Source organism: Phocoena phocoena, chromosome 1 (assembly GCF_963924675.1).
Source record: "Phocoena phocoena chromosome 1, mPhoPho1.1, whole genome shotgun sequence".
NCBI lineage: Eukaryota > Metazoa > Chordata > Mammalia > Artiodactyla > Phocoenidae > Phocoena > Phocoena phocoena.
Window position 1 is genome coordinate 74631268 of NC_089219.1, and position 26196 is coordinate 74657463.

A 26196-nucleotide genomic window follows, 5' to 3' on the forward strand; every position below is an offset into this window, starting at 1 on the left:
TAGTAATGTTAATGATCTAAAGATCTTGGCTTCATGGAATACCTTTTCAGTATTTATTGCTCAGATGGGTTCAAAAAATTCTTAAACATAAGGTGGCAATGGCTCTAATACATCTGTAAACAGAATGTCACTAATAAAAATTTTATTGGCATGAAATACTATAATTATGGATGTGTAAAATCTTTAAATCTTAAAGCCTCTTAACATAATCATGTATATCTATGTACAAAACATACATAAATTTCACTTTATTTAAAACATATGAAAGAGGGTATTTCAAATCACACTAAACATAATAAATATATAACTTGCTTTGTTAAAAAGCTACAGTATACATTCAAGGAAAGGCTAAACTTCCAATGCCAACTATATATGAGACAAAATTAAACATTTACAATAATCAGTTTCCTAAAAGTGCTATTTTTAATACCTATAAGAGGAAACTCTTTCTAGTGCTTTGTTTGTATCCAAACGTTCATACATTCCTTTATTCACAGAACCAGGTGCTTCTGTTACTAAAAATACATATCCAAAGCTTTTATATCCTTTTAAATAGATTTAACATTTTAGCTCTTTGGGGGAGGAACAGGGAAGTCCAAACAAACAACACAGACCATTTTAAATTATTAGAGATGATTGACTTTATAACACACCCTGTTTCAACTTAGATGTGAAATTTGATGAACATGTTAATGAAGAAAAAAAAAAATCCCAGTTCACAAGTCTAAGGTAAGTCATCCTTCTCTATGTGAGCGTCTGCGTGGGTCGAGGAGCATCCACTACAGCAACCTTCCTGTGAATCAGGCCTTGATGCCACGCTCCACTTCTGATTTGTACATTCTCTTCCAACCTGATTTGGCTTAGATTCTTCAGGGGTTGTATTTAGTACACTGATTGAACTGTTGGAGAAAGAAAAGGGAGATCTTAATCATCATCTCCTCCTCCTTTCAGACCTTAGATATGCCTGAATGTCTGAAATCTGATTACTCCCTTGTCTCATGCTAAGTAAATTTCGAGGACACACTGGTCAAAAACACAGAAGTGTTTCAACATGGTCACTTTTATCTATCCATCTATTTATTTTATTTATCTGTTCAGTCTACTGTGAAGGATGCTACCCAACTAGAGCCTAAGGTAGATAGAGAACATGTGAGTGTTGAAAGCTAATGTTCCCCATACCCCTGTCTTTCTGTCACTAGTTTCTAATCTCTTTATAGTTTCCTTCTTCACTCATCCATTTGTTCATGCATGCTTTCATCCTCCATCCGTTCACTCATGCAGATATTTAATGAGTGCCACAAAGTGGTTAGGCGTCCAGACCCTGAACAGATGGTTTATGTTCATATGCCAGCTGGACCACTTACTACGTCACTTCTGGCAAGTTAACCCTCCCTGTTCTTCAGCTTCCTCAGCTGTAAAATGGAAATAATAATAGAACCTACACCTCACAGGGTTGGGGTGGGAACCAAATGAGTTAACACACACTAAGCGCTTAACGATGATGCTCAATTAACTTTAAGTGTCGGACAATAACAATCTAAGTGTCTGAACACAGACACAGTCCCTAGCTTCAGAGATACAGTCCGAGGTATGCTCTGCAACCAGCCTCAAAACAAGGAAATTTAGTTAAATGATTACTTGCAAATCATGGGATTGAACCAATACATTTTTATCAACTGAATATCTTATGTAATTTTTTTCACAAAACTTCTTTTGCCTAAATGTTCATTTTTTGGTGTGACTTTGGTTAACCAACTCAACCTTATAATGTGGCAATCCTAAAAAAAACTAAGTTGCTTTAATTCTAAAGCGCTAAACCAAAAACATAATTGACAATTTTACTTACACTTACTTGCTTAAAAAAAAAAGGAACTTGCTTATAATTCAGATTCAGAATCCCTGCCGTCTCAGATGAGATGAGATCAATAATGAACTAAGTTCTCTACGCAACTTAGCACAAGAGGTACTTTGCACGGAATCCAGGCACAGCCCGTATGTAACATTCCACTCTACAGTGAAGGAGCAATGAGGTTGTTGCTGTAGAAATTAGCTACAAATATTCCTAATTATTTTGTCGTAATCTTATTACGAACCCAGATCCAAGGTGCTCTAGGAGCAGGAATCCAAATATACCAAATAATTAAAAATTTCAAGAACGATGTCAAGCTGCACAGCTTCTCTCCTGATAACCAGTTACGTGACTCTTTTGTTTTACCCTCAGTGGCCAGCATCTGTGAATAGCTTAATGAAATTTCTTTAAGCTCCAAAATTCTGTTTCTGTGCCACTGACATTGTTCAGTGCAGCTCTCGAACACAAGAAACAGAAAAGCATTTTTATAATCCACTTATGTTTACATATATTTTTATTTTTATAGCCTGTTACTGAAGGTTTACAATGGACCAAGTACTGTTTTAAGTGCTTTACATATATTGGTACTGAATCTCACAGTACCCTATGATGTAGGTACTAAATGTTGGACTTTTTATTAAACACAAAACAAAGTCTTCAAGGAATATTTATGTTAAATACTTTATAACTAAAGATAATTATGTAAAAATTTTAAATACATAAAAATAATTGAGGCAACTAAGCTATGTTCTCTTTTAGGTACAGAATGCATTACAAGCATACTTCATTTTATGGCATTTCAACTTATTGCACTTTGCAGATACTGAATTTTTTTTACGAACGGAGGATTATGGCAACCCTGGGTTGTCAGACTAACGAGCATGTTTTAGTGATAAAGTATTTTTAAGTTAAGGTACGTACATTGTTTTCTCAGACATAATGCCATTGCACACTTCACAGACTACAGTACAGTGCACACATAACTTTTAAATGCACTGGGAAACCAACAAGTTTGAGTATCTCGCTTTGTTGCGATACTCGCTTTATTGCAGTGGTCTGGAACTGAATCTGCAACATCTCCGAGGGCTGCCTGTGTTTGTAAATGGTGAGCAGAATGTCTGTCTAAATCTATATACAGAGTTCTGACTGGTCAAATTTGGGGGCTTCAATAACATTCTATGTAAGAACAAACCCTGAGCTTATATTATCTTTTGATCGTAAATTAAACAAACTTTAACTTCCCTTATTTCACACATCAACCTATTGGCTCTAACTGCAAAACACAGCCTAAATCCAAGCACAGTTCTGTCTTCATGTAATGACCGTAGGGTGCAAATTACCACATCTCTCACCTCAACTCCACTAATGTTTCTTAACTGGCTCTCCTGGCTTGTGCTCCTACAATCTGTTTCTCATATAATAAAATGAAGTAATCTTTTTGTTTGTTTTTGGTTTTTTTTGCGGTACGTGGGCCTCTCACTGTCATGGCCTCTCCTGTTGCAGAGCACAGGCTCTGGACGCGCAGGCTCAGCGGCCATGGCTCACGGGCCCAGCCGCTCCACGGCATGTGGGATCTTCCCGGACCTGGGCACGAACCCGCGTCCCCTGCATCGGCAGGCGGATTCTCAACCACTGCGCCACCAGGGAAGCCCAAAATGAAGTAATCTTTTTAAACCTTGGATTTTTAAAAAAATCATTATCTCACTTAAAAGGTCTCCAATGCTTTTCCATTGCCCTTAGAACGATATCCGACTTACAAGTACAGGCTAACATAGTTGACAAATGAAATCTCAAGTGCGTGGTGGGAGCACAAGCAGAGTGGGGCTGTATATAAACAATATTAGTTGTGAGTTGGTAACTGCTGAACTTGGGTGATGGGTACACAGGGTCCCTGACCTCATTCCCTTTACCTGTGTATACATCTGAACTTTTACATAATGTTACCTCCCACCCTCACACCTCCTGGTCGTGCTCACTAACTATACTCGCCATCCACAAACACACCCGTGTCCAGCCTCAGGGTTCCTACACTTGCCTGGAGGACTCTTCTCCCAGCTCCTTTTTTGCCCCCCAGTGTTTACTTAGGAGTCCTAATCCTTTTAAAGGCCAACTACAAATGAGAGTGCCTTGTCCTTTTTTAAAACTTCATATTTTTGTTTAAAAATTTATCTATTTCGGGCTTTCCTGGTGGCGCAGTGGTTGAGGGTCCGCCTGCCGATGCAGGGGACACAGGTTTGTGCCCCGGTCTGGGAAGATCCCACATGCCGCAGAGCGGCTGGGCCAGTGAGCCATGGCCGCTGAGCTTGCGTGTCCGAAGTCTCTGCTCCGCAACAGGAGAGGCCACAACACTGAGAGGCCCGCATACCGCAAAAAAAAAAAAAAAAAAAAAAAAAAAAAAAAATCTATTTCACAGTTCTTGGTCCAAAGGCTAGCTGGTGTCTTCAGCACTTAGCTCCACACCAGTCTCTCTCTCACTACAACAGGCCAACTGTGCTGGAGCCCTGGCTCCTGCTTTCTAAGGCGCCTGGGAAGGCCCTCGTGTCACTGTCTCCTACGTTAGTGAAGAGGAGAGCGATCACCACCACACTCTGCGACATGTCCCTTTGCTCTTTGCTACTCCTCTCTATTTCCCTAGGAAGGTTCTATCTGCTTAGTTCAAAATCAATCCTGGAATAGGCTCTGAGGTAGAGTACTGATATTATACCTTAGAAAATGATGTAACAACTTCAGACAGAGGAGAATACCACAACGCATCAGTTAAAAGCAGTATCTGGCTCTCCTGGGGGTGGGGAGCAACTCTGTCTACCCTGTCATCCCTTGGGCACAGATCCTCTTCACCAGTCAAGGGGAGGGGGCTTTTCTCGGGTCTTTGTCCTTCCACACCAATAAAATGGGCACACCACAAGAAACTCTAAAATAGGTACTCTACAGAAACTATCAAAACAATATCCTTCTATTCAATACAATTAAGTTATTAAGTAACTCCTGAAATAAGATTGTATTTTAAATTGTATTTTACATGTGAAATAAAAAGAATCACATTATATGACTTAGCTCCCAGAAGACAGGGACCAGAGCTACCTTGTTCACTGCTGTATTCCCAGCACCTAACAGGTGTCTACACATAATGGACAGCCAATAAATATTTGTACAATGAATGAGTCAATCTACTCAATTCCTCTCCAGAGTCTCTACTGTTGCTCCTCCTAGACACGCCAACTTTTCCTCTGCAACGCAACTCTAGCACTTTAACAAGTATGTAAGAAGATCACCTATAGACCAGTACCTATATTCAGATACACAGGAACGCGTCTGGCAAAAGTCTGAAGTAGAAGGAGAAGCAGGAAGAGATTTAGTAAGTTTAGACGTGCAAACTGGAGACCCACTAGGTGCACCGTAAGGCTTCTTTTGCCGTGGCCTCGAGTGTACTGTAGGGTTGTCCCAATCAGAACCTGTTTAAAAAAGAAAAAAAAAGGAAGGAAAAAAGGCACTACATATGGAAAAGCATTAAACATAGTGAAGGTAATTAACTAGGGTCCTAGACTAGATTCATTTGCAGTTCTAAGTGAGGTGTGAGAGAACAAATTAAATATCCACTGTAGCCCTTTGAGTCTAGTCTAGGTAATCCGGTGATCTCTGTTATGCACAGTCCACAAACATTTAGAAGGATCTAGCTTAAAAAATATTTCTAGACTGTGAATTTTCAAAACTTGACATTATTACATTCACAACAAAAGTTGCTCTGGGCATGCAAAGTCCTCCTGTCATTTCTATTTTGACTCCAGCAAATAAAATATCAAAGTTAATTTTTAGTTCCAATTAGAGAGTTCTTACTGGTGACTGCTAAAGTTATATATTAATAATAATCTACAGTACTTTATTTACATGCATTTTCAGATTAAAGAGTTTATGAAGTACTCACTTCCTGAGAAGGCACTGAAAAGTTTCACATTTTCTGAGTTCTGGTGGTCAAAGGTAGTCATATTTAGAAACTGTTGCTTTAACCAACTGGCTCTTTCTTCTTCAAATGCCTTTCTCTACCATCACAAGCAAACCAAAGAAATACCGATCAATACTTCAACGTTCACACAATTGCCATTTAACACGATTTCTCTAGCTATTTGTGTCTGCTCTCTGATTATCTCTATAGATTTAGTCAAAGGAATTAACCCTAGAAAACTCAGAAAAATTTCAGTTAAGAAAATTATGTTTAAAAAATAAAAATTCACCTGTGTCTCCTGACAAGCCAACTACTATTTTCACATCAATTCTGAATAAATTCAAGTGTATAACACAAAATGATAAGCATGTTAGCATAACTTTAAACATATGGAATATGAGCATAACTTTTGAACACACAAAACATGGTAAATATAAGATTACAAATGACAGAAAAATTGACATTTACCCCACTGTAAACTAATCACTTGAAAAACAAAAAGAGATATGACTTCATCAAGCACTGATCTCATCCTCCAACCATCTCCCAGTACTAGCAGCTTTCGGGCCTGTGTCAAACCTCCTCCTCCTGAATAGCTAATTAGCAATCCTGAATTCTCCCTCTCCCCTCGGGTCTCTCATACTTCCTTCCCATCCTTCACTGGCCCCACTGTCCTCAGTGACCAGAGGCAGACAGAGTCTCGGGCAGAGAATGGGGAGTGGTAATGCAAAGCAGCAAGAGTATCTCTTGGAGTAGCATCAGGGGTGGTGGGGGGATATGGGCTCAGAAACACAGGTGAGCCCATAAGACAGGAGGAAATGCTGGTGCAAACTGTTTTTGCCTCCTAAGAAGACAGCTATTGATGACACAGGCTTTTGTAATTACAAAGGAAGGTCATGTCAGCTACTTAAGATAACGTATAGTCTTTCATTCATAAATATTAATACAAAATCATGGATCACCAGACATCTGAAGAAAACTAACAGCATAAAAGAAACACGGCCAGGATAAATAAAGAGAACTGGCCAAGAGAAACAGTTCAAGATAAACTTTTTTTTCAAATAACAAAAATTATCAGACAGATTTATGAATATCTGTAAAATATAATGGTATACCCAAAAAAAAAAGCAGAAAGTAAGGACACTAGAAAACTTAAAAGATAAATTCTGAAATAAAAACTCAGTGGATGAAGTGAATAATAAAACTGACCTTTGCTGAATACCAGGTGGGCGATGCCCAAGATAAGAGTGAGAAAATATTCCTGAATTCAGGACATAAAGTCAATCTATAGATGTAGTCAGAAGGCAAAACATTTGTCTAACAGAAGTTCCAGAATGCAAGAAAAGAAGGAAAAAATACAGAATTGAAGAAAATATCCCTAAGCTGAAGAAATATAGTGTCTTCAGGCCGAAAGGAGCTACCCAGACTTTTCCTGGTAAAATTGCAGAACTCTTAAGAACATAAAATTCCAAAAGCTTCCAGAGAGGGGGAAAAACAAAACACAGGTATCTACAAAGTAATACAGGTTATATAACAGCCAGGCTTCTCGTGAGCAAAACAAAACGCTGGAAGAAATGGAATAACTCAAAAGTTGTGAGGGGAAAAGTTGGAAAACTAAATTCTATATCCAGCCAAACCAATCAAGTAAGAATGTATTTTTCGGATATTCCAGAATTCAGAATATTTTTCACTCACACGCTACTTATGAGAAAATGACTCAAGAAAGTAATACAGCAAATTGGAAAAGGAACCGAAGAAAGAGACTATAACATGAGATATAAGTTGAATCTGATGCAGGAAATCATAAAGGAAGCTACAAAGAAAGTCAAAGTATTTACTGCATAGTGATACATGGAAGATTTTCCTCCATGTGGCAAAATCTTAATAACAGAATATTTTTTATGTGTCCAAGAAAATTACTTGGCTATAGAATGAATAACATTTACATAATCACTACGTTACCAACGTTCTGTCTGGTTTTTAATTCTTAAGTCTCCATCTTAGACAAAGTACTTACACCTGAATTGTATTAAAAGACAGAATATAAACGTGATAATCCTTGACAATGAAAACTAATATCACAGACAAAACCTGGGGAGCCGAAGGGTAAGAGCAGTGCAACAAGGGATAAACCTGTACTGTCTGAAGTTGAGCAAACCGGAAATGGAAGCATTAAACAAATTGACTTAAAGCAAGAAAGTCAACCAGGAGAAATAATTCTTTAAAAAGTAGCTTCAAAAAGTAAAAATATTATGAAGAAATCATATGTAAATGAGAAAGTGTAGATGGGAGGTATGATAAAGACACTAAACTCCTTATCTTTCATAGTGGGGGAGCGATAGGCTTATATCGATCAAAATAGTACTTCTGGGAAGGTTGAACTTTATTTCAAGTTAAAATAGTACTTCCCAGAAGAATCACAAACTTTTAACAGTGGTTACTTCTGAGGAATGAAACTGGCAATAAGAATGGAGGATACTGTCTTACCTTGTAGCTTTTTGTATGGATTGAATTTCTTTTTTTAAACCATTTTCAGACATTACTTCTCTAATTTTTGAAAAGGAAATATGTAGGTAATACACTGCTAAATAAAAAAGCGACCTGTCGAAGTGTATACACACACAGTTCAAACTGTTAACTGTTAATGCATTCATCCCTGGGTAAGGGGATGGAGAGAGAGAGAACTTTATTTTTACTGTATTCTACCCCTAACCCCCTTTTTTAAAAACAAAAGACATGTTCTTGGTTGCACTCTCTTCTGACTCTACACCTACTGACAGTGGAGACATGACAGATGCCCAAAAGAAACCTCTTGTGTGAAGCTAAACCCTTAACAGTAGAAAGCCACCCAACGGACTTTCCTGGCAGCGCAGCGGTTAAGAATCCACCTGCCAATGCAGGGGACACGGGTTCGATCCCTGGTCCAGAAGGATCCCACACGCCGCAGAGCAACTCAGCCCGTACACCACAACTACTGAGCCTGTGCTCTAGAGCCCATGAGCCACAACTACTGAGCCCACACACCTCAACTACTGAAGCCTGTGCCCCCAGAGTCCATGCTCTGCAACAAGAGAAGCCCATGCACCGCAATGAAGAGTAGCCCCTGCTTGCCGCAATTAGAGAAAGCCTGCTTGCAGCAACGTGGACCCAATGCAGCCAAAAAAATAACATAAAACAAAACAAAACAAAATAAAATAAAGCCACCCAAAAAGGATGATAAATGCTTATAGTTTTTTCAATAAAAAAATTTTTTTTCAATTCCCAAATCTGGTAAAGGCAAAATGATATCCTTCTGTTATAGCTTCCATTTCAAGCTATTTGTGAAATCACTAGTAAAATACTTGAGAAAAAAAATGGATAGCAAAGAAACAAGAAAAAGCGGAACTTAGATGCGTTCTACTGACCTCTCCAGGACCTTCAAACGCTCTACAAGGAAAGCCAATTGCTTAAAATACCTCCAATCCTAGGCGAATAGCTGCTTCTGTAAAGCTTCGTCTTTCTTTCTCGAAATTCTTCTTTTGCTCCTTAAATAGGGACCATTCTTCTTTGAGGCGTTCCTTCTCTTCCAACAAGTAACAGTCTCGGAGCAGTGAAGTGGTGTCATCATCACACGCAGTAGCAAGCTGCTGCTATTCAATTTTAAAACATAGTAAGTTCCAGAGGGTCCCTGCAACACTCCAACAAGTTGAAATGAACACAAGGGAAAAGCAGGTCAAACTTCAGGGGAAGGAGAGAAATGATAAAGAATCAGAAAGTCAGCTGAAATGAGGAGTCTCATTTCCCAAATGCTTCTAACTGGCAAAGCCCCTACTAAGGAGTGCTACGGGGTCTATCTCCGGGCAAGTACAGAACTTAGTTTAGACTGAAAAATGTCAAATACTACAGATCTTATGAAATAAAGGAGTAAAAATATAGTAAGATTAAGTAAAATTCTGACCCTTCACAGGGGAGACCAACTTTAAAAGGTGCCTCGCATTTACCTGTAAAAGTTGCTGCTGAGTTTTAATCATTTCTTTACACTGTTGAATTTCTAACTCAAGTTTTTCAGTTTCTTGTTCATGGTCTTGACGTGAGATTACATCTTCATCATTAAAACCTTCTAGGTGTACCTTTGAAACTAACACAAAACCAGTAATTTGACATAAACCTTACAGTCATCATTTTAGTTTATGGTGTTTGGACACATATGTTTAAAAATCAAGGCTCGCAGAACTTTTCCCTTTCTGGAATCTTGTAGGTTTCCTAAAAGGTAGGTATTTCCTTTGCCCTTTAAAAATTCTATAAGCTATAATAAAATAAAACAAAATGTATATTATTTTAACACTAAAAAATTTTAAAAAGCACAAAGCAGCTCTAAGGAGTTCATGGCAACTATAAATTCATGCTATTTCTGGACTAAATGATATCCTTACTTACAGAGCTCTATTGTCAACATTTAATCTGTAATTCATATTTATTCACGATTATGTCCTAATTAAAAATGTACAACCTATATTCACAGAAAATTTAACATTCATAAACTATGTTCTTTTGACACTTCCTCAAAGATCAGTGCAGTGCTACAAATCTTGCTGTTCTTAAATTCAACAAATATGAAGTCCGAAAATACTTGCTATTTACTAATAGACAATGATGACTGAAATCAATAAAATCTCATGTAAAGTAATTTTGATACTATAATTTTGCTGATTGCTCTTTACTTTTGGAGACAATTAGCACTGAGTTTGTCATTTTTGACCATTTAGAATAAATTTTCTTTAAATAGACTTCATTTACTTAGCAGAAATCTTAATTTTCTTGATTTAAAAGCATGCAAATCTTAACAAATATAAAATAAGGATATATTCATCTACATATATCTATTTATACTATCTATAATGACAAGAAGTGGTATCTAAAATAATAGACTGTTAAGTGAAAAAAGCACAGTGTAGGAAAAAAAAACATGTAATATTCAATTTTTGGTTTGTATACACTTAAAATAAATATTTTGCGAGCACACAGGGAAAGGTCTAGAAAGGTATGCACCAAACTATTAGGTGTTACACATAGGGAATAGAGACCTGAATATTCTACTTTATATATTGGATTGGCCAAAAAGTTCGTTCGGTTTTTTAAGTAAAAATAAAAGACATTTTTTCATTTCTACCAAGAACAATATATTTACTAACCGAACGAACTTTCTGGCCAACCCAATACCTAATTGATATTTTGCATCAAATGTCTATTGTTTTGCTTTTTTTAAAGAATTTTCTTTTTTTTTTTAATTAGTTATCTATTTTATACATATCAGCGTATACAGTCAATCCCAATCTCCCAATTCATCCCACCACCATTGTCCGCCCCCTGCTTTCCCCGCTTGGTGTCCATATGTTCGTTCTCTATATTGTGTCTGTGTTTCTGCCTTGCAAACCAGTTCATCTGTACCATTTTTCTAGATTCCACATATATGAGTTAATATACAATATTTTTCTCTTTCTGACTTACTTCACTCTGTATGACAGTCTCTAGGTCCATCCACATGTCTACAAGTGACCCAAGAACTTTACTGAACAAGGTATTCCTTAACCGAACGAACTTTTTGGCCAAACCAACACTTCCTAACTGATACTTTGCAACAAGTGTCTGTTATTTTGAAAATAATTTAGAAATGAATTATTAGCAACCTAGGAATAGGCAAGTATCTAGGAATAATAAGCAAAAGGTTCATATTTATACTATATTATGATTAATATTTTCCCGATTTCCATGATACAGTAAGACTCAGTTCACTTTATTCAACTGTCTTCTGCACTCAGAGCAGATGGACATATGATGTCCTTTTTTCAGAGACATTCACTCTGAGAGCAAAGCATTTTTTCTCAGCGAGGTTCAAACCGCATGCCTGGAAGTAGGCAGAGTCTTGCTTTTCAAACCACCAGACTGAGCTAAGGACTTCAGTCTGAGCCCGTAACTTGCCTTTCTAGGTGACTGACTGAAGTCAGCTTACTGAGTGTCACAGCTCAATCTACCTGTAGTCAGGCAGTACTTACCTTGGTTATCAAGTTTTTCTACATGACTTTTCAAAATTCTCCACTGTTTTCTGATGCTGTTGGTAAGCTGCTCTCTCACAGTTTCACAGGAAAGGTCCCACGTACTCTCTCTACTCAGTTCCCCAGCATCTTCTTCAATATCAGAGATAACCTGCAAGTGGCCAGAGATGAGAGGGAAAGACCAGAATCTTAAAATGGCTTTAGACACTCAGGCAGTAGTCATCAGACTGGGTCAGAGACACGTATCAAAATCATTTCTGTGCTGTATCTGAAGCATAAATGACCCAGTCCTTAACATAAATGTCTTGAGAAAAAGCAATTAATACTGAAGATAGAAATTCCCCAACTCAGGTCTCTTCAAAGCTGAATTTGAAGCCCAACATAGTTAGTGACAAAAGTCATGGAACTGTGTGAGGAAGAGGAACCTGCTTCATGCTATTAGGTGCTTTCACATGTTAATTAGTCCTCAAATCATGTTACCACGTGGGGAAACTGAAGCTTAGAGAAGCAGACTAACTTTCCTGATGTCACAGAGCTCCAGTCCAACTTGCCTCCAATTTTTAGTTGCTTTGACAAATAAACCTGTGAAATAATCTCCAAAGTAAAAGCAACTGTTAATCCTATTTTTCTCATATAATTTTTATTTTATAAAACTGGAGATATTTTTCTCTGTACTCTATTTACATGCATTTTCAGATTAAATCACAGGAAAATGTAGCATCCTTCACTGATATGATCAAATAAAGTCAAAAGCAGGATAAAGAACATAGGGAAGCAATACAAAATGTATTCATAATACATTTAGTCATAATAACCTGCATCTACATAAAATGGTCCTAATTTGTTATTAACATCCAGGATAGTAGATACATATACTTAACTAATTTGAACAATATATCTTGCTGGGGAAAAAAAAAAAAAAAAAAGAAGAGACGCTGAAAAGAAAGAAGGGCTGATTAGACTGTTCCCACATGTACTGATAGATGCAGCAGGAGTGAGGGAGTGACTGAGTCTGAAGAACTATATCAACAGTCCGAGGTCAGCAACGGGTTGGTAGAGGTCTAGGTCTCCCAGGGGGCGTAGGTGGGGAAAAACCCAGGGTGTGGCTCACTGTGACTCTGGTTCTTGCCAATCAACACTCTGGAGCTACCTGACAGTAATTCTTCCAAGGGGCTACACCTTCTCTGCTATACATTTCAAGGCACACCAGGATACTACAAATTCATTATTAAAACTAACTGCTGCACATTATTAATTGCCAGATGCAATGAAACTCTAAAACCACAAAAAAATTAAAAATGCATTTAACGTGAATTTTGGGTATATATTTTGGCTACAATTAAGCAAAATAATAAATGAAAATTTGGATGCTACCTAGGCATTCCAAGGTTATGTCTTACCCTTCTTGCTATAATGGGCCAAAATCTTTCCTTACAAGTAAGGAATGGGTGAATTACTTAAATTTTAAGAGATAATGTATCTAGAAAAAAAGGATCTTTTAAAAAACAGAAAATACACTTAAGATATTATTGTTTCTCCAAACTTCAACACTTGAATTATGAGAAATTATACAGGATACTATCATCTGAAAAAGATCGCCTTGATTTACTACCTACTTTTGCTGACTAAAAGCTGGTAATGAAACATTAGTAAAGGTTGGGTCCAAAACTGAAGAAACCACAGGAGTTACAGAAACCATGCTAACCCTGGCAAGGTATTAGTGAGTGTTAAGAACTGACCCAAAGTGATAGACTTTGAGAGAAAAGGTTAGTTAACTGAATATAAGATATGTCAAGCAGACCCCAAATTGGAGAGTCTAAAAAGAACATTCAGGTTCTTTTTTTAAAGAAGAAAAAAAAAGGAGATGAGCTTATCAGTTGGACTGATTTGTGAAACCACAAAATAATCCTCAAATATAGGTTAATAAAACATGTTGGGTGACTTACTGGTAATTACTACTCTTCATCAACATTGTTATTTTCAGGTTTTAGTTACTAATGTGAACTTGCTTGAGTCCAGAATTTAAATTTATATGTAAAGAACTAAGTTTAAAAACATTTTCACTATTATGTGACTTTTTTTTCTGACCTCTACATGTTATGCCCTCATCCAATGATTTCCCCAGGCTTTCTACCTCAAAAAACACCTACTAAGGGCCAATTCAAATGTGACTTCCCCTGTGATGCCTTTCTTGATTGCCATAATTGTTTTATTTTACACACTGTACCACCCTATTAGAGCTGTTAATGTGTGTAATAATTACCTCTCTATATGCCTGTCTCTCTCAAAAAAGGTTCCTGTGGGATGCAATGGTCTGAATGTTTGTGTTCTCTCAAAATTCTCATGTTGAAATCCTAACCTCCAATGTGATGGCATTCGGAGGTGGGTGATCTTAGGGAAGTGATGAGGTCATGAGGGTGAAGCCCTCATAAATGGGGCCCCAGTGAGCTCTCTCACCTTTTCCCACCATGTGAGTATGAAAGAAGTCAGCAATCCAACCATGAAAAGGACCCTCACAGACACCAACCCTGCTGGCATCCTGATTGCCTCCAGAATTGCGAGAAATAAATTTTTGTTTGTTTATAAGCCAACCAGTCTATGGTACTTTGCTTTAGCAGCCTGAACTAAGGCAAAGGAAACAGTCAAAATCTTCTCAGCTTTTTCTCTCCAGGGACTAGAACACATAATGAACATTCAATAAATTTATGGACTAAGCGATTCTTTGGTTCCCAAAGTTAATAAAAGTTTCACTCTCTGAAAAGTAGAGCCTGCTAAGGTTACTCAACATTTAAGCTACTTAAAGGATATTTGGCACAGTGGTTAAAAGCATGAGCTCTGGAGTGAGACAGACTTGGATTCAAATCCTAGTTCTGTCATGCGTGATACTGAGATAGCTTTTGTGCCTCAATTTCCTCACCTATAAAATAGGGATAATCATAGGACCCAAAGCATCAATTATTATAAGACTAAAATGAGACAATGCTTATAAAGTGCTTTTCATGGTGCTTGGCACAGATTAAGTCCCCAGAAAATCACCTCCATCATTTCCTAGGGCATGTCTGGAAACTTACAGGGACATTTTTTTGGTTGTCAGAGTGACTGGGGGTAGCACAGCAGTGAGTGTCCTGCGCAAAATATCAACAGCGTCCCCACTGAGAATCCCTATCTACTGTTTTAATTGTTCTAATCAGCGATCTGAAGACTGTATTAGAGAGGAAAGAGCCACTTACAGTTCCTGTACTATCATCTGCTCTTTCTCTAGGTTTCTGCTTTTGGGGAGAAAGAAGAGAAATCATTTCCTTTTTCATTTGCTGAAGAACCTTCTTAAGTTCAGCATTTTCCATTAGGATTTGTTTCTGACGATATTCATAATCATTCAAGAGAATTTTATACATTTCATCTTCGTTCCTGAGAAAGAAACTGTCAGTATGAAAATGCAGTATAGAAAGGGAAGTCTGATTAAATGTGTCAGTTTCATTCGTGCCTTACCTGGCTTCAGTTTTACCCGTCCTCCAGGAGCCTCTTTTTCCATCGGCTCTCCCCACGTAATTTAAAACTTCCATAGCTACAAACATGAACACACAGAACAAAACCAATTCTTACCATACAAGTTTAAGTGTTTAAAACCCTAACGGTCTACATGCATTAGGGACGTAAGTCAACTGGTATACAAATTAGGATTTAGGCTCAAACAGCCCAGATTTTAAGTTCCAGTTCCATCACTCATAAGCCTGAGATCTTGGCAAGTTACTTAACTGCTAAGCCTGTTTCTTCATCAGTCGGGTGGGAATAAAGAAAGTATCTATCAAAGAGTTGTGAAGAGTGAAAGAAATGTTAAAGTACTTAACACAGTAAGCACTTAATAAGTGTTCATTTAATTATCATTATTAATTTTATCATCGGGGTTAGTAAACTATGGCCTGTGGGCAGCTGCCTGATTTTGTAAATAAAGTTTTATTAGAACATAGCCACACCATTTGTTCATCTCTTTTCTATAGCTACTTTTGCACTACAGTGGCAGAGTGACAAAAGACCACAGAACCCACAAACCTCAAAATATTTACTATTTGGATCACTACAGAAAAAGTTTGCCATGCCCTGTATCATGACCACCATCATCCTCATCATCAAAGGAGACAAGGCTCCTGACAGTATTAATGTCTCTTCTGCCCCAGGTAGAGATGAAAGCAGTTGGCATAAGAAGGAAAAAAGATGAGAGTAAGTTATTATAATTTTAGAGCTGATAAAAATCATTACAGAACTGTCACTTCCAGTTGGGTCTGGACCAGGAAAAGAGCCAGACGACCACAATATAAGGGCTCCGCTATAGGGTTAAGTATTTAATAAACTTCTCTGTTACATTTTATACTTCTAGCATTTCATCCTGCTCTTTAATTTTGCTATTCCCTTTATGAATGAACACAAGGTTAACCAATCTTAAAAACCAATAAGTGTCCAAGTTTAAGACTTATAATCTCAGAATACTTCGATTTCTAACCTTGTCTTAACTGCTACTTATCATACTTAAACTTTTCAATAATTTTAAAATAAAATGTTCAAAAAACTGCAACAGCGCTGCTGTACAGAATGACAATGACACAGTGAACACTGAACTGCTTGCTGGTAACAGGCTTAGCCCACCATGTGACAGCTTGAAACATCTGCTCATCAGCTGTTGTATGCAAGTCCAAGTTCAGAATAATGTATAATGTAGGTTAGATGACAGCCTATAGCCCACTTGGAAACCACTTTTCAATAAATCAGCGCACATATTTCCTGTTCCCTGAATCTTGGCAGGCCAGCAACACTTTATCTGTGCAGTTCTACTTTTGTGTGTGTGTAGTTCTATTTTTTTTTATTGAATTACAGTTAATTTACAGTGTTGTGCTAGTTTCTACTGTACAGCTAAATGACTCAGTTATTATACATATATACATTCTTCATTTATATTCTTTCCCACTATGGTTTATCCCAGATTGGATATAGTTCCCTTTGCCATACAGTAGGACCTTGTTGTTTATCCATTCTAAATGTAATAGTTTGCATCTATTAACCCCAAACTCCCAGTCCACCCCTCCTCCTTCCTCCCCTCCCCCATGGCAACCATAAGTCTGTTCTCTATGTCTGTGAGTCTGTTTCTGTTTTGTAGATAGGATCATTTGTGCCATATTTTAGATTCCACATATAAGTGATATCATATGGTATTTGTCTTTCTCCTTCTGACTTACTTCACTTAGTATGATAATCTCTAGTTGCATCCATGTTGCTGCAAATGGCATTAATTTCATTCTTTTCTACGGCTGAATAGTGTAGTTCTACTTTTTAATCTACACTATTTACTTGGAATTATGCACAAACTTGAATGAAATAAGTTGTAAATTAAGTTTCAAACGAATAATAGAAAAAAAGTATACTTTAACAAACAAAACTTTCACAGTCGGCTGTACTTCAAATATGCACAGCTAGGGTTTCCCTGGTGGCGCAGTGGTTGAGAGTCCGCCTGCTGATGCAGGGGACACGGGGTCGTGCCCCGGTCCAGGAAGATCCCACATGCCGCAGAGCAGCTGGGCCCGTGAGCCACGGCTGCTGAGCCTGCGCGTCCGGAGCCTGTGCTCTGTGACGGGAGAGGCCACAACAGTGAGAGGCCCGGTAACCGCAAAAAAAAAAAAGCACTGCTAAACTAATTTAAAAGAACTCAAACTGACATGAATGATTTGGCCTGATGAACCATTTTATGAAGTTAACTCAAAAATCACACTTTTGGTACTCAGAAACTGATCCTGATTTTTAATATAATCAGTTCTTTGCTATGAAAGGTTAGAGCGTCCTCTGGCTTAGCTTTTCTCTGTGGATTAATCCTACATCTGTCATGTTAACAAATATATATGCAATTCTTATATACAACTAATGGAGCAAAGCAAAATACTATTTTTCAACTAACCAGTTGTCTCAATTTCTAGTTTACATGGATATATACCATCTAAAATCAATTGTATAAAGCATGAAAAGGACACTTCATGAATTATTGAGCTCAATCCCTCTACATTTATTTCTTAGTGTAATACTAGCTTATTTGTTCCCTTTGCTTTATCTTAGCCAGCTGCTCCTTACCTATTTTTTTATCCTTCTTGTTCATAACAAGTTGATGTAGACGTTCCTTTAGTTTATTATATTCACGCTCTTTTCTCTTCATATCATGATTATATTGAGTAGCTCGACTTGCAATAATGTTTTGTAATTTCTGCACCTAAAAAAAGCATTTTCTATTAAGTGAGTCCCTTTAGGACTGGTAAACCCAGTTAAAATTTACAAATTCAGTAGAGAAAAGAAGTCCTAGAATTCAGCTCCTCATGTAATAGTTTAAGAATTCTAGGATTATTCTTCCTTCTCTGTAACCACTGGAAATCACTCTTTAAAATATCATTAAATGAAGCATATAAGGTTTTTACGTTTTAACTATGAAATTTCCAGAGCTGCTAACTCTCTAAATTATCGTCTACACCTTTCATGCTACATACAGATTCTGATCATTTAGAAACCACAGACTCTTATGGAAGTATTAATGTGATTAAAGCTTCATTTGAAGCAAGTAGATTTCATCTGATCATTTGTAATGACTTCCTTTTACTAATGACTTGAATCACTTTATCCTTTATCAATCTGTGACAAGGCCAATTAGTCACGACACGTGGCAGTAGATAAACAGGTTCATTTTTCTCTGATCAAAAACAGTTCTCAAATTAGAGTGAGACAAACAGCAGAGAGAATCCAGTTCAGACATTTGCTGAGTACATATTATGTGCCAAGCACTACTGGTCAATGTTTATGTCTACTAAGACTTCTCATGCAGCCCTGGAAAGGAAGTAAGTTCTATACCGACATTCTTTATCTCTGCTAGAGATGATCATGTTCAACTTAATCCTCAATGAGGAAGAACTATAGTCAAAACATTTCAAGTATAATCAACAGATTAAGTCAAAATTTTCTGTGAAATAACTCAAGGAAAAGTATAAGTAACCTTGTGGTTTAGTTAAGATACTTCTTACCCACTTACTAAATATACTACTAAATAATCAAATATGGTAAAACAAATCTGTCTAAATCACTACGAGGTCCTTAAAGAAATACGCTCCCTTAAAAGTCTTTAATTATAGTGAGCAACATATACAACACTGAAAATGTTATGGTTTTATAGTTATCACGTGGTCAGAAATCAAACTGCAGAGCAATAAAAACATAATGACTTCTTCTTACATAAATTGAAAGATAATTTAAAATGCATTAACTCTATAGGTCCAAATACTAAGTAATCACTAAAGCAAAAATGAGATTAGAATTATGATGTCTTCAGCCTAAAAATGAGATTTTTAATCTGAATTGCTTTTTTTAAACAGTAACTTGAGTGTCCATTTAGTCAAGTAATTGCCTGACTGGATGAACAATGTTGACATTTAAGACACTGCAAGAAGAGGCATTCCAGATATAAGTAAAGGTATAGCAGAGAATAAAAGATCTGCATTTAAAGCGCCCTTGTGTCTGACAAAAAGTTAACAGTGCTTGTGAGTCCACGACAGATGGTATAGGACACTGGGATGTCACGAGCTCTGGACTAACCTACTAGGGCAAAGGGATGCGCTTGGGGGAGAGGGTGGTGGGGAGGGCTCCTGGCCTCTCAGTTAAATGTGATACGACACTATACACACAGTTTCTCCAGGCCAATGTGACACAGGGTGAACAAATGGTTCTTTCTTGTTTTAAAGTCGTGACCATTATGGTCACCTCAAATTCCAAAAGAAAAAAAAAAAAAATTCACTTAAATTTTATCTGCAATAACTGACAACTCACCTCATCTTTCTCATTTTTCAGTAGCTGATGCAAATTCCTGTTCTTGCATTGTAACTGTCTGTCTCTTTCCTGAAGACCAATCATTTCTCTCCTGGAGGTTTCCAGCTGCTCCTAAAACATTCATATGCAATTTTGACTAAAATTAACATAGGATGCAGAGCAACTGAATCCTTAAAAGATTAGTAAAAACAAGTTACATAAACTAGGGTTTGTTACCTAAAATTGAAGTTTAGCACCACACAAAATGTTTATTTAAAACAATTACTATAAAGCTTGATACTATAGTGTTACAAAATTTACCTAAATTTGAGTATCAAATTTTATTTAATTTAAATACCGATTTTTAATGTATATACAAAAGACCTTCAAAGTGGATCTCTTGAAAGACTCTTTACCTATTCCAGTGATGTTGCCACTGAACATTTTCATAATTTCTTTTTTAATACTTTTTTTTTTTTTTTTTTTTTTTTTTTTTTTGGTACGCGGGCCTCTCACCGTTGTGGCCTCTCCCGCCGCAGAGCACAGGCTCCGGACGCGCAGGCTCAGCGGCCATGGCTCACGGGCCCAGCCGCTCCGCGGCATGTGGGATCCTCCCGGACCGGGGCACGAACCCGAGTCCCCTGCATCGGCAGGCGGACTCTCAACCACTGCGCCACCGGGGAAGCCCTTTTAATACTTTTTAACACTTCTACGGCACACTCTGAGAAAGAGCCAAAAATGACTTGGAGCTAAGTATGAAGAAGACAGGCGGCCAAGCAAAGCAGAACACTTCAGGTCAAAAAGGGTGGGACTACAGCATGACACCAGTTCTGCCTTGCAAGCGGTAAGCTCAAGATTTTTCCTAGAGGGCGTAGATGCTCTCAAGAATATTCTTGAAATTTGATGCAATCAAATTGATGCAATCTCTCACAATAAGACTTTTAAGTTAAGCATCTACTTTATTAAGCAAGACTGGATAGGGTGGGAGAATCCTTATTTTATTTTCCTCAGGTATAAGTACTTCCTAATCTAACTTTCTACAGTTTCAGCAAGACACTAAACAGTTCATAAAATCATCGCCTTCGATATAGATAGTATTAGGAAGCAGCACAACTGATTTGTACAAATTACATTCAGTTTTACTTTCCAGTTTAAAAAAAATCCTAAAACTTAAAAAAAACAAAACCCTAAAATGTGTTTGCTAAATAAATCCAATGAAAATTTATAGTTTCAAACTACATAACAATGGCATTGAAATACAGATTGAGATGTAATTTCTACCTTAAGTTTTGCATAGCAGTTCTGCAAATGGTCCATATCGCTTCCCAGTTTCAGATTCTGTGTTTCCACATTTTCCTGAGCTAGAAGGTTCTTCCGCTGAAGTACAAGTAGCTCATTCATACAATTTAAAACAGCAACTATATTTAATCCTCTCTTTGTCTCTTTACCTTTGGATTCTTCATATAATGAAGGAAAACCGAAAGTAGTCAATTCCTAGTAGGAGAAAATGTTTTCCTAAAAGTTGGTTACCGGACAACTTAATAAATAAACAAAAGACAGAAATCTTTTCTGAGAAAGAAAACTAACCTGAGATAGTTAAGAAAGTAGCACCTATGCCAAAGGACAAAGAATTAAGAGAACTGCGCTCTTTTAGCCTCTGCTCTACAATCACCTGTGATCTGGAGAAGGCACTTAGGTTTCTGCATCAGTAAAATAAGGGTAAGACTCCCCGTGGAGGAGCCCCTGGGGTGATGGGGGGATCCAACCTGATCCAGACAAAAACGTTTACCTTGTGTATCTAGACTAGATGGTCACCAAGGTTCTCTGCAAATCTAATATAAGTCCCGGGCCAATATGTAACGTACTTGTGCTTGACAAGTTTTTCTCATACCTTTGATATGTTCTATTATATAACATGATTTATGTTATTTATTGCTTCTTACAAAAACAAAACATGTTACCTGATCAAGATATGAAATACTTTGCTCAATATTCTCTTCTGTGCAGAAGGCACTAAAAAAACTGTGCACATTTTTTGATAAAGGTATTGAAGAGCATAGCACTTGCTGTGAGTATAAACTTGATGGAGACATCTTTGTTTCTGAGGTATATTGAGAGATATATTTGCTTTCTGAAAGAATCAGTAAAAGGCATTTATGTAAATAATTTGTAAAAATGCATGCAAAGCTAACAACATAATCTCCATTACCAAAGATTTTGAATTATAGAAATATTTTTAAGTTTTTTCAAATTAGGACAAAGCCGGTTTTTGTATGAAAACTATATAATTTTTTCCAAAAAGATACAACTAATAAAGTGGTGCTCCTAGAAAAGGCATGTTAAGCTACAATATACTATCTTACTTTATAATACTTTAGATTTATGAAACTGATAGATAAAACCCACTTGTCTATGCACTCAAAGTTTATGTGATTAAAGGAATAAATCAGAGAAATGTACTGGAGTAGCCAATGAATTTATTTCAAATGCAGAAAAGTCTCCTCCTCAAGTAATCAACTAGTCAGCCAAAGCACTTAACCCCACTGACCAGGCACGATACTTAGCTCTCCGTGATAATTTTACTGAAGATGAAAATTATATATTTTACAACTATTTATATCTCTCTCTAGTTACATCTTCAATATTTTTGGTAATTACAGTGTCATTGAAAATTAACCTTTATAATTACTGCTTTTGCTTACAACTATTCTAAACTCAGTTACCTGAAGACAGACCTGGATCTGTAACAGTCATCCAATCTCCCATAGCAATCGCCAGAGCCAGGATACCTGAGGAACCAGTTCAGCAGTGAAACATTCAGCCCAGCTGCTGTCACTCTTCTATGTAGGCATCTCCTTAGGAAACAAATCACAGAATAACAGCATCTAATTAAAAATATGAAAGCAAATATAAAGCCAATGTGTAAGAATTAGTTGTATGTACTTCAAGACAGATGGATTCTGCATTATTTACTCTCCTGTACTCTCATACAGAACATGGTAGAGCTTAATAATAATAATTGTGTGTGTGTGTGTGTGCAAGAATCAAGGTAAATGGCTTCTCGAGTTATACTAAGGTATTCGCATTACTTCATACACAAAGTACATGGTACATGATCTGACTCACAATATAAGGTACAGAATTGTACTAACTAATAAATACTTCCAAACTATACCCTTTAAAGTACAATTCCTACTTATGTAGATGAAAAGATGAAAAATTTCTTGGCCAGCATTCCCATTTTTTGTTGTTTTTACTAACTATACTAACAAAACTTTTAATTACAATTCCTAGTGTTGGCATAGACGTAGTGAAATGAATACTCCCGTACACTGCTCTCCAGAAAAATTAGATCAATTTGTACTACTATCAAGCAATCTGGCAATATGTATCAAAAATCTTAATAATGAAAATATATTTTGATCCAGGAATTCCTCTTTTAAAATTTTATCCTAATAAAATAACAATTTTCACAAAGATTCACCTACATATTGTTCTTTACAATACCAAAAAAAAAAAAAAAACCCAGAAATAACATATATGTTCCACAGTAGGAGACTAGTTACATAAATAATACATTTATACGCTCGAATACCGTGTAACCTTTAAACACAGCCATGTAGAATTAGGGTGGCTAACACATACACAAAAGTTAAGATATGAATAAAGTAGACTAAGAAACACATAACCGTTTTAGTCTATCATTGATGCCTCTACTTTTTTTTTTTTTTTTTTCCCGGTACGCGGGCCTCCCACCGCTGTGGCCTCTCCCGTTGTGGAGCACAGGCTCCGGACGCGCAGGCTCTGCGGCCATGGCTCACGCGCCCAGCTGCTCCGCGGCATGTGGGATCTTCCCGGACCGGGGCACAAACCCGTGTCCCCTGCATCGGCAGGCGGACTCTCAACCACTGCGCCGCCAGGAAAGCCTGATGCCTCTACTTTTTTACAGAGATAATGGAAGTAGTAACTATTTCTCCACCATAAAAAAAAATTCAAATGAAATTATAAACAGCAACTGGAAATTGATTTCAAGGTCAGGGATAGGAAGAGGAGAGGTGAAGACTGCAGGCAAACTGGAGAACACATGTCAACATTTTGGACAGCTGCTTCCCAGCCACAATAAATTGTGGCCAAAAAAGAAAGCAATTCCCGTGCTGATACATCTTTCCATTTTTTAAGAAATGTTGAAATTCTGGATTTCTATGTGAAATCTCCCAATTTTTAAATATTAGACACTAATTAAAAAGAGTAACTATGCAAGTTATCCAGTGGAAGGGGGAACAGCTGGAAGGGGGAGATCAGAGCACCACCTACGCTTTGATCTGAGAGGTGGCTACTTAGGCACACACAACAGGACGATTCATGAAGCTGTACACTTGACTGAATGGCAGTTATACCTCAAACACCACTACTGTTTAATAAGCCAAATAAAATGTGTCTTTAGGCCAGATCTGGACTGTAGATCAAGAGTTTACCACCGCTCTTCTGAATAGTTAAGACTGTGGGGAAATATTCACAATATAATGTTAAAGTGACATGAAATTTTTCATTCATTCAATAAAATTTTAATTGTGCTGCTATGTGCCAGGCACGCTTTTCTAGGCATAGGAGAAGCCCTGCTCTCAGGAAGTCCACATTCAGGTAGGGAAGAAACAGGTAAGAAGTAAGCAATAAGTTACAGTAACATCACACTCAGAGTGATGACAATAAAGAAAATACAACACAGTAACGAGAGTATTAGGGTGGGGGGGTATCTAGATGCGTCAAGGAAGGCTGCGTAGAGATGCTGATATTTGAACTGAGAACTAAATGATACGGAATCAACTACAAGACGGTCAATGACCAGAGGAGTCCAGGTGGAGGAAACAGCATGTATAAAAACCCAAGATGGAAAGAGCTTGGTACATATTAAAAATCTACAAGTGGCCAGTACGCCTGAAGCACAGTAAGCAAGAATAGATGTATAAAGCTGGATTTTCTCTAAACTGCAATGAAAAGCTCTTAAAGCAGTTTAGGCAGGAAAGCAACGTGATCTCTTTTTAGGCTTTAAAAAAGATCATTACGGCCACTCTATCTACCCTGTGAGATCATAGGTGGGCAATAGTGGGCGCTGACGAACTCAGGCGACTGCAACTTCTTGTTCGGGCAAGAAGACCGGTGTTGCACTATGTCTCCGACAGTGGAAGCAGAGACACATAGATAAATTAGGGATGTGTCCTGGAGATAGAACCTTCAGGACTTGCAGATGGATTGAAACAAGGACAAAAGAGAGATGACAAATAATTCCTAGATTACACAGCAACATAAAATGTATACTCGTGCAAATGATTGTATGTGTCATATAATACATTATGATGTCACACACACATACACACAGAAGGTTATCTAGTTTGGCACTGATCTTTTGCTATTTTGCTACTCATGTGCCTTGAGAAGAGCACCTTGAACTCTTTGGCGCTTCCCAGTGACCTTAAATGGGTACCTTCAGCAACAGGAAGAGCAGGATGAAGGTTGAATCTGCATCCAGAAAGACAAATGATCTTACTTTTGGTTTTCAGAGATATTAGCTATAAGCAAAACAGTACCCAAGGGACAATAAATCCAACTATTCTAACCCGGCTCTGCTTTGGGTAAGTTACTTAACCTCTCCAAACCCTAGCTTCCTCACTGGTAAATTGCCATTATCCCCTAAAGATTAAGCGAGATAATGCACATAAAGTATTTAGCACATTGCCTGGCGTATGGGACACATGTAATTAATATCAGTTGTTATCATCATCACTTAGACACAGATCTGACGGTTTGGTATAAATGACAGGATTCTAAAACCTGTAACAAAATGCATTGTTGCTCTTAATAGGGATTGAACATAAATCCTTAGAAGACCTGAGACAGACATCACTAGAAAATACAACAGTGTGCCTAAGTGCCTTTTCTCCTCATACAGAAAGATTATTAAACACAATATGTGTCTACTACGTATCCATACTTTAAAACTGTAATTTAAGTCAGTTACTCTCAGTCTGTGAATTTAGTTCTCCAGCGTCTACAGGTTTCACCAGTAAGTTGTTCCCTGTCCTGTAAAAAACAAAAACAAAAAAACCTTGCAAAATATCCACGTCTAGTTAAATGCTCAAAGTGAAAACCAAAACTCCATTCTGAAGTGCTACGAAACAAAACTTAGGAAGAGTATATAATTTCACACCATTTAAAAAGTTTCTATGTATCCTCTTCTGTTCAATGAGGCACCAAATTACACACAATGAGGCTTGTGATAAAAGAAAAGTTACCCAACCAGTCTTTCTAAGAACAGAGACTTAAGACTCATCAATATGCATCCCAAAACCAAGAGACTAATTTAAGCAAAGTATTCTATTCTAGCTCAATCATAGCTAAAATTTCATTGATGAAGGTTACAAACTATTATGTTATATTAAAATAAGTCAATATTAATTTCAAAAGCAAAATAAGAAAGATAACAGAAGTATCTCTGCTTTGCATAAACCTAATACCATCACAAGTCCCTTTCAACTTGAAAGCTTTAAAAGCAG

At 37.3% G+C, this 26196-nt stretch overlaps 1 protein-coding gene across 1 annotated transcript in view; it reads right to left on the reverse strand.

Annotated features, from left to right (window-relative positions):
- Window positions 1-233: 233 nt before the first annotated feature.
- The window catches only part of SSX2IP (SSX family member 2 interacting protein), a 39681-nt gene continuing 13718 nt past the window's right edge, over window positions 234-26196 (reverse strand). Inside the window, exons 2-14 of the mRNA XM_065878817.1 lie at window positions 22369-22500; window positions 21607-21776; window positions 20927-21139; window positions 19667-19777; window positions 17933-18068; window positions 15311-15386; window positions 15052-15229; window positions 11822-11972; window positions 9770-9906; window positions 9245-9418; window positions 5772-5886; window positions 5136-5301; window positions 234-899 (exon numbers count right to left, since the gene is read on the reverse strand). Of these exons, the coding sequence (XP_065734889.1) occupies window positions 725-899; window positions 5136-5301; window positions 5772-5886; window positions 9245-9418; window positions 9770-9906; window positions 11822-11972; window positions 15052-15229; window positions 15311-15386; window positions 17933-18068; window positions 19667-19777; window positions 20927-21139; window positions 21607-21776; window positions 22369-22411 (1845 nt within the window). The 5' untranslated portion in view covers window positions 22412-22500 and the 3' untranslated portion in view covers window positions 234-724. The remainder of the gene's footprint in view (window positions 900-5135; window positions 5302-5771; window positions 5887-9244; window positions 9419-9769; window positions 9907-11821; window positions 11973-15051; window positions 15230-15310; window positions 15387-17932; window positions 18069-19666; window positions 19778-20926; window positions 21140-21606; window positions 21777-22368; window positions 22501-26196) is intronic.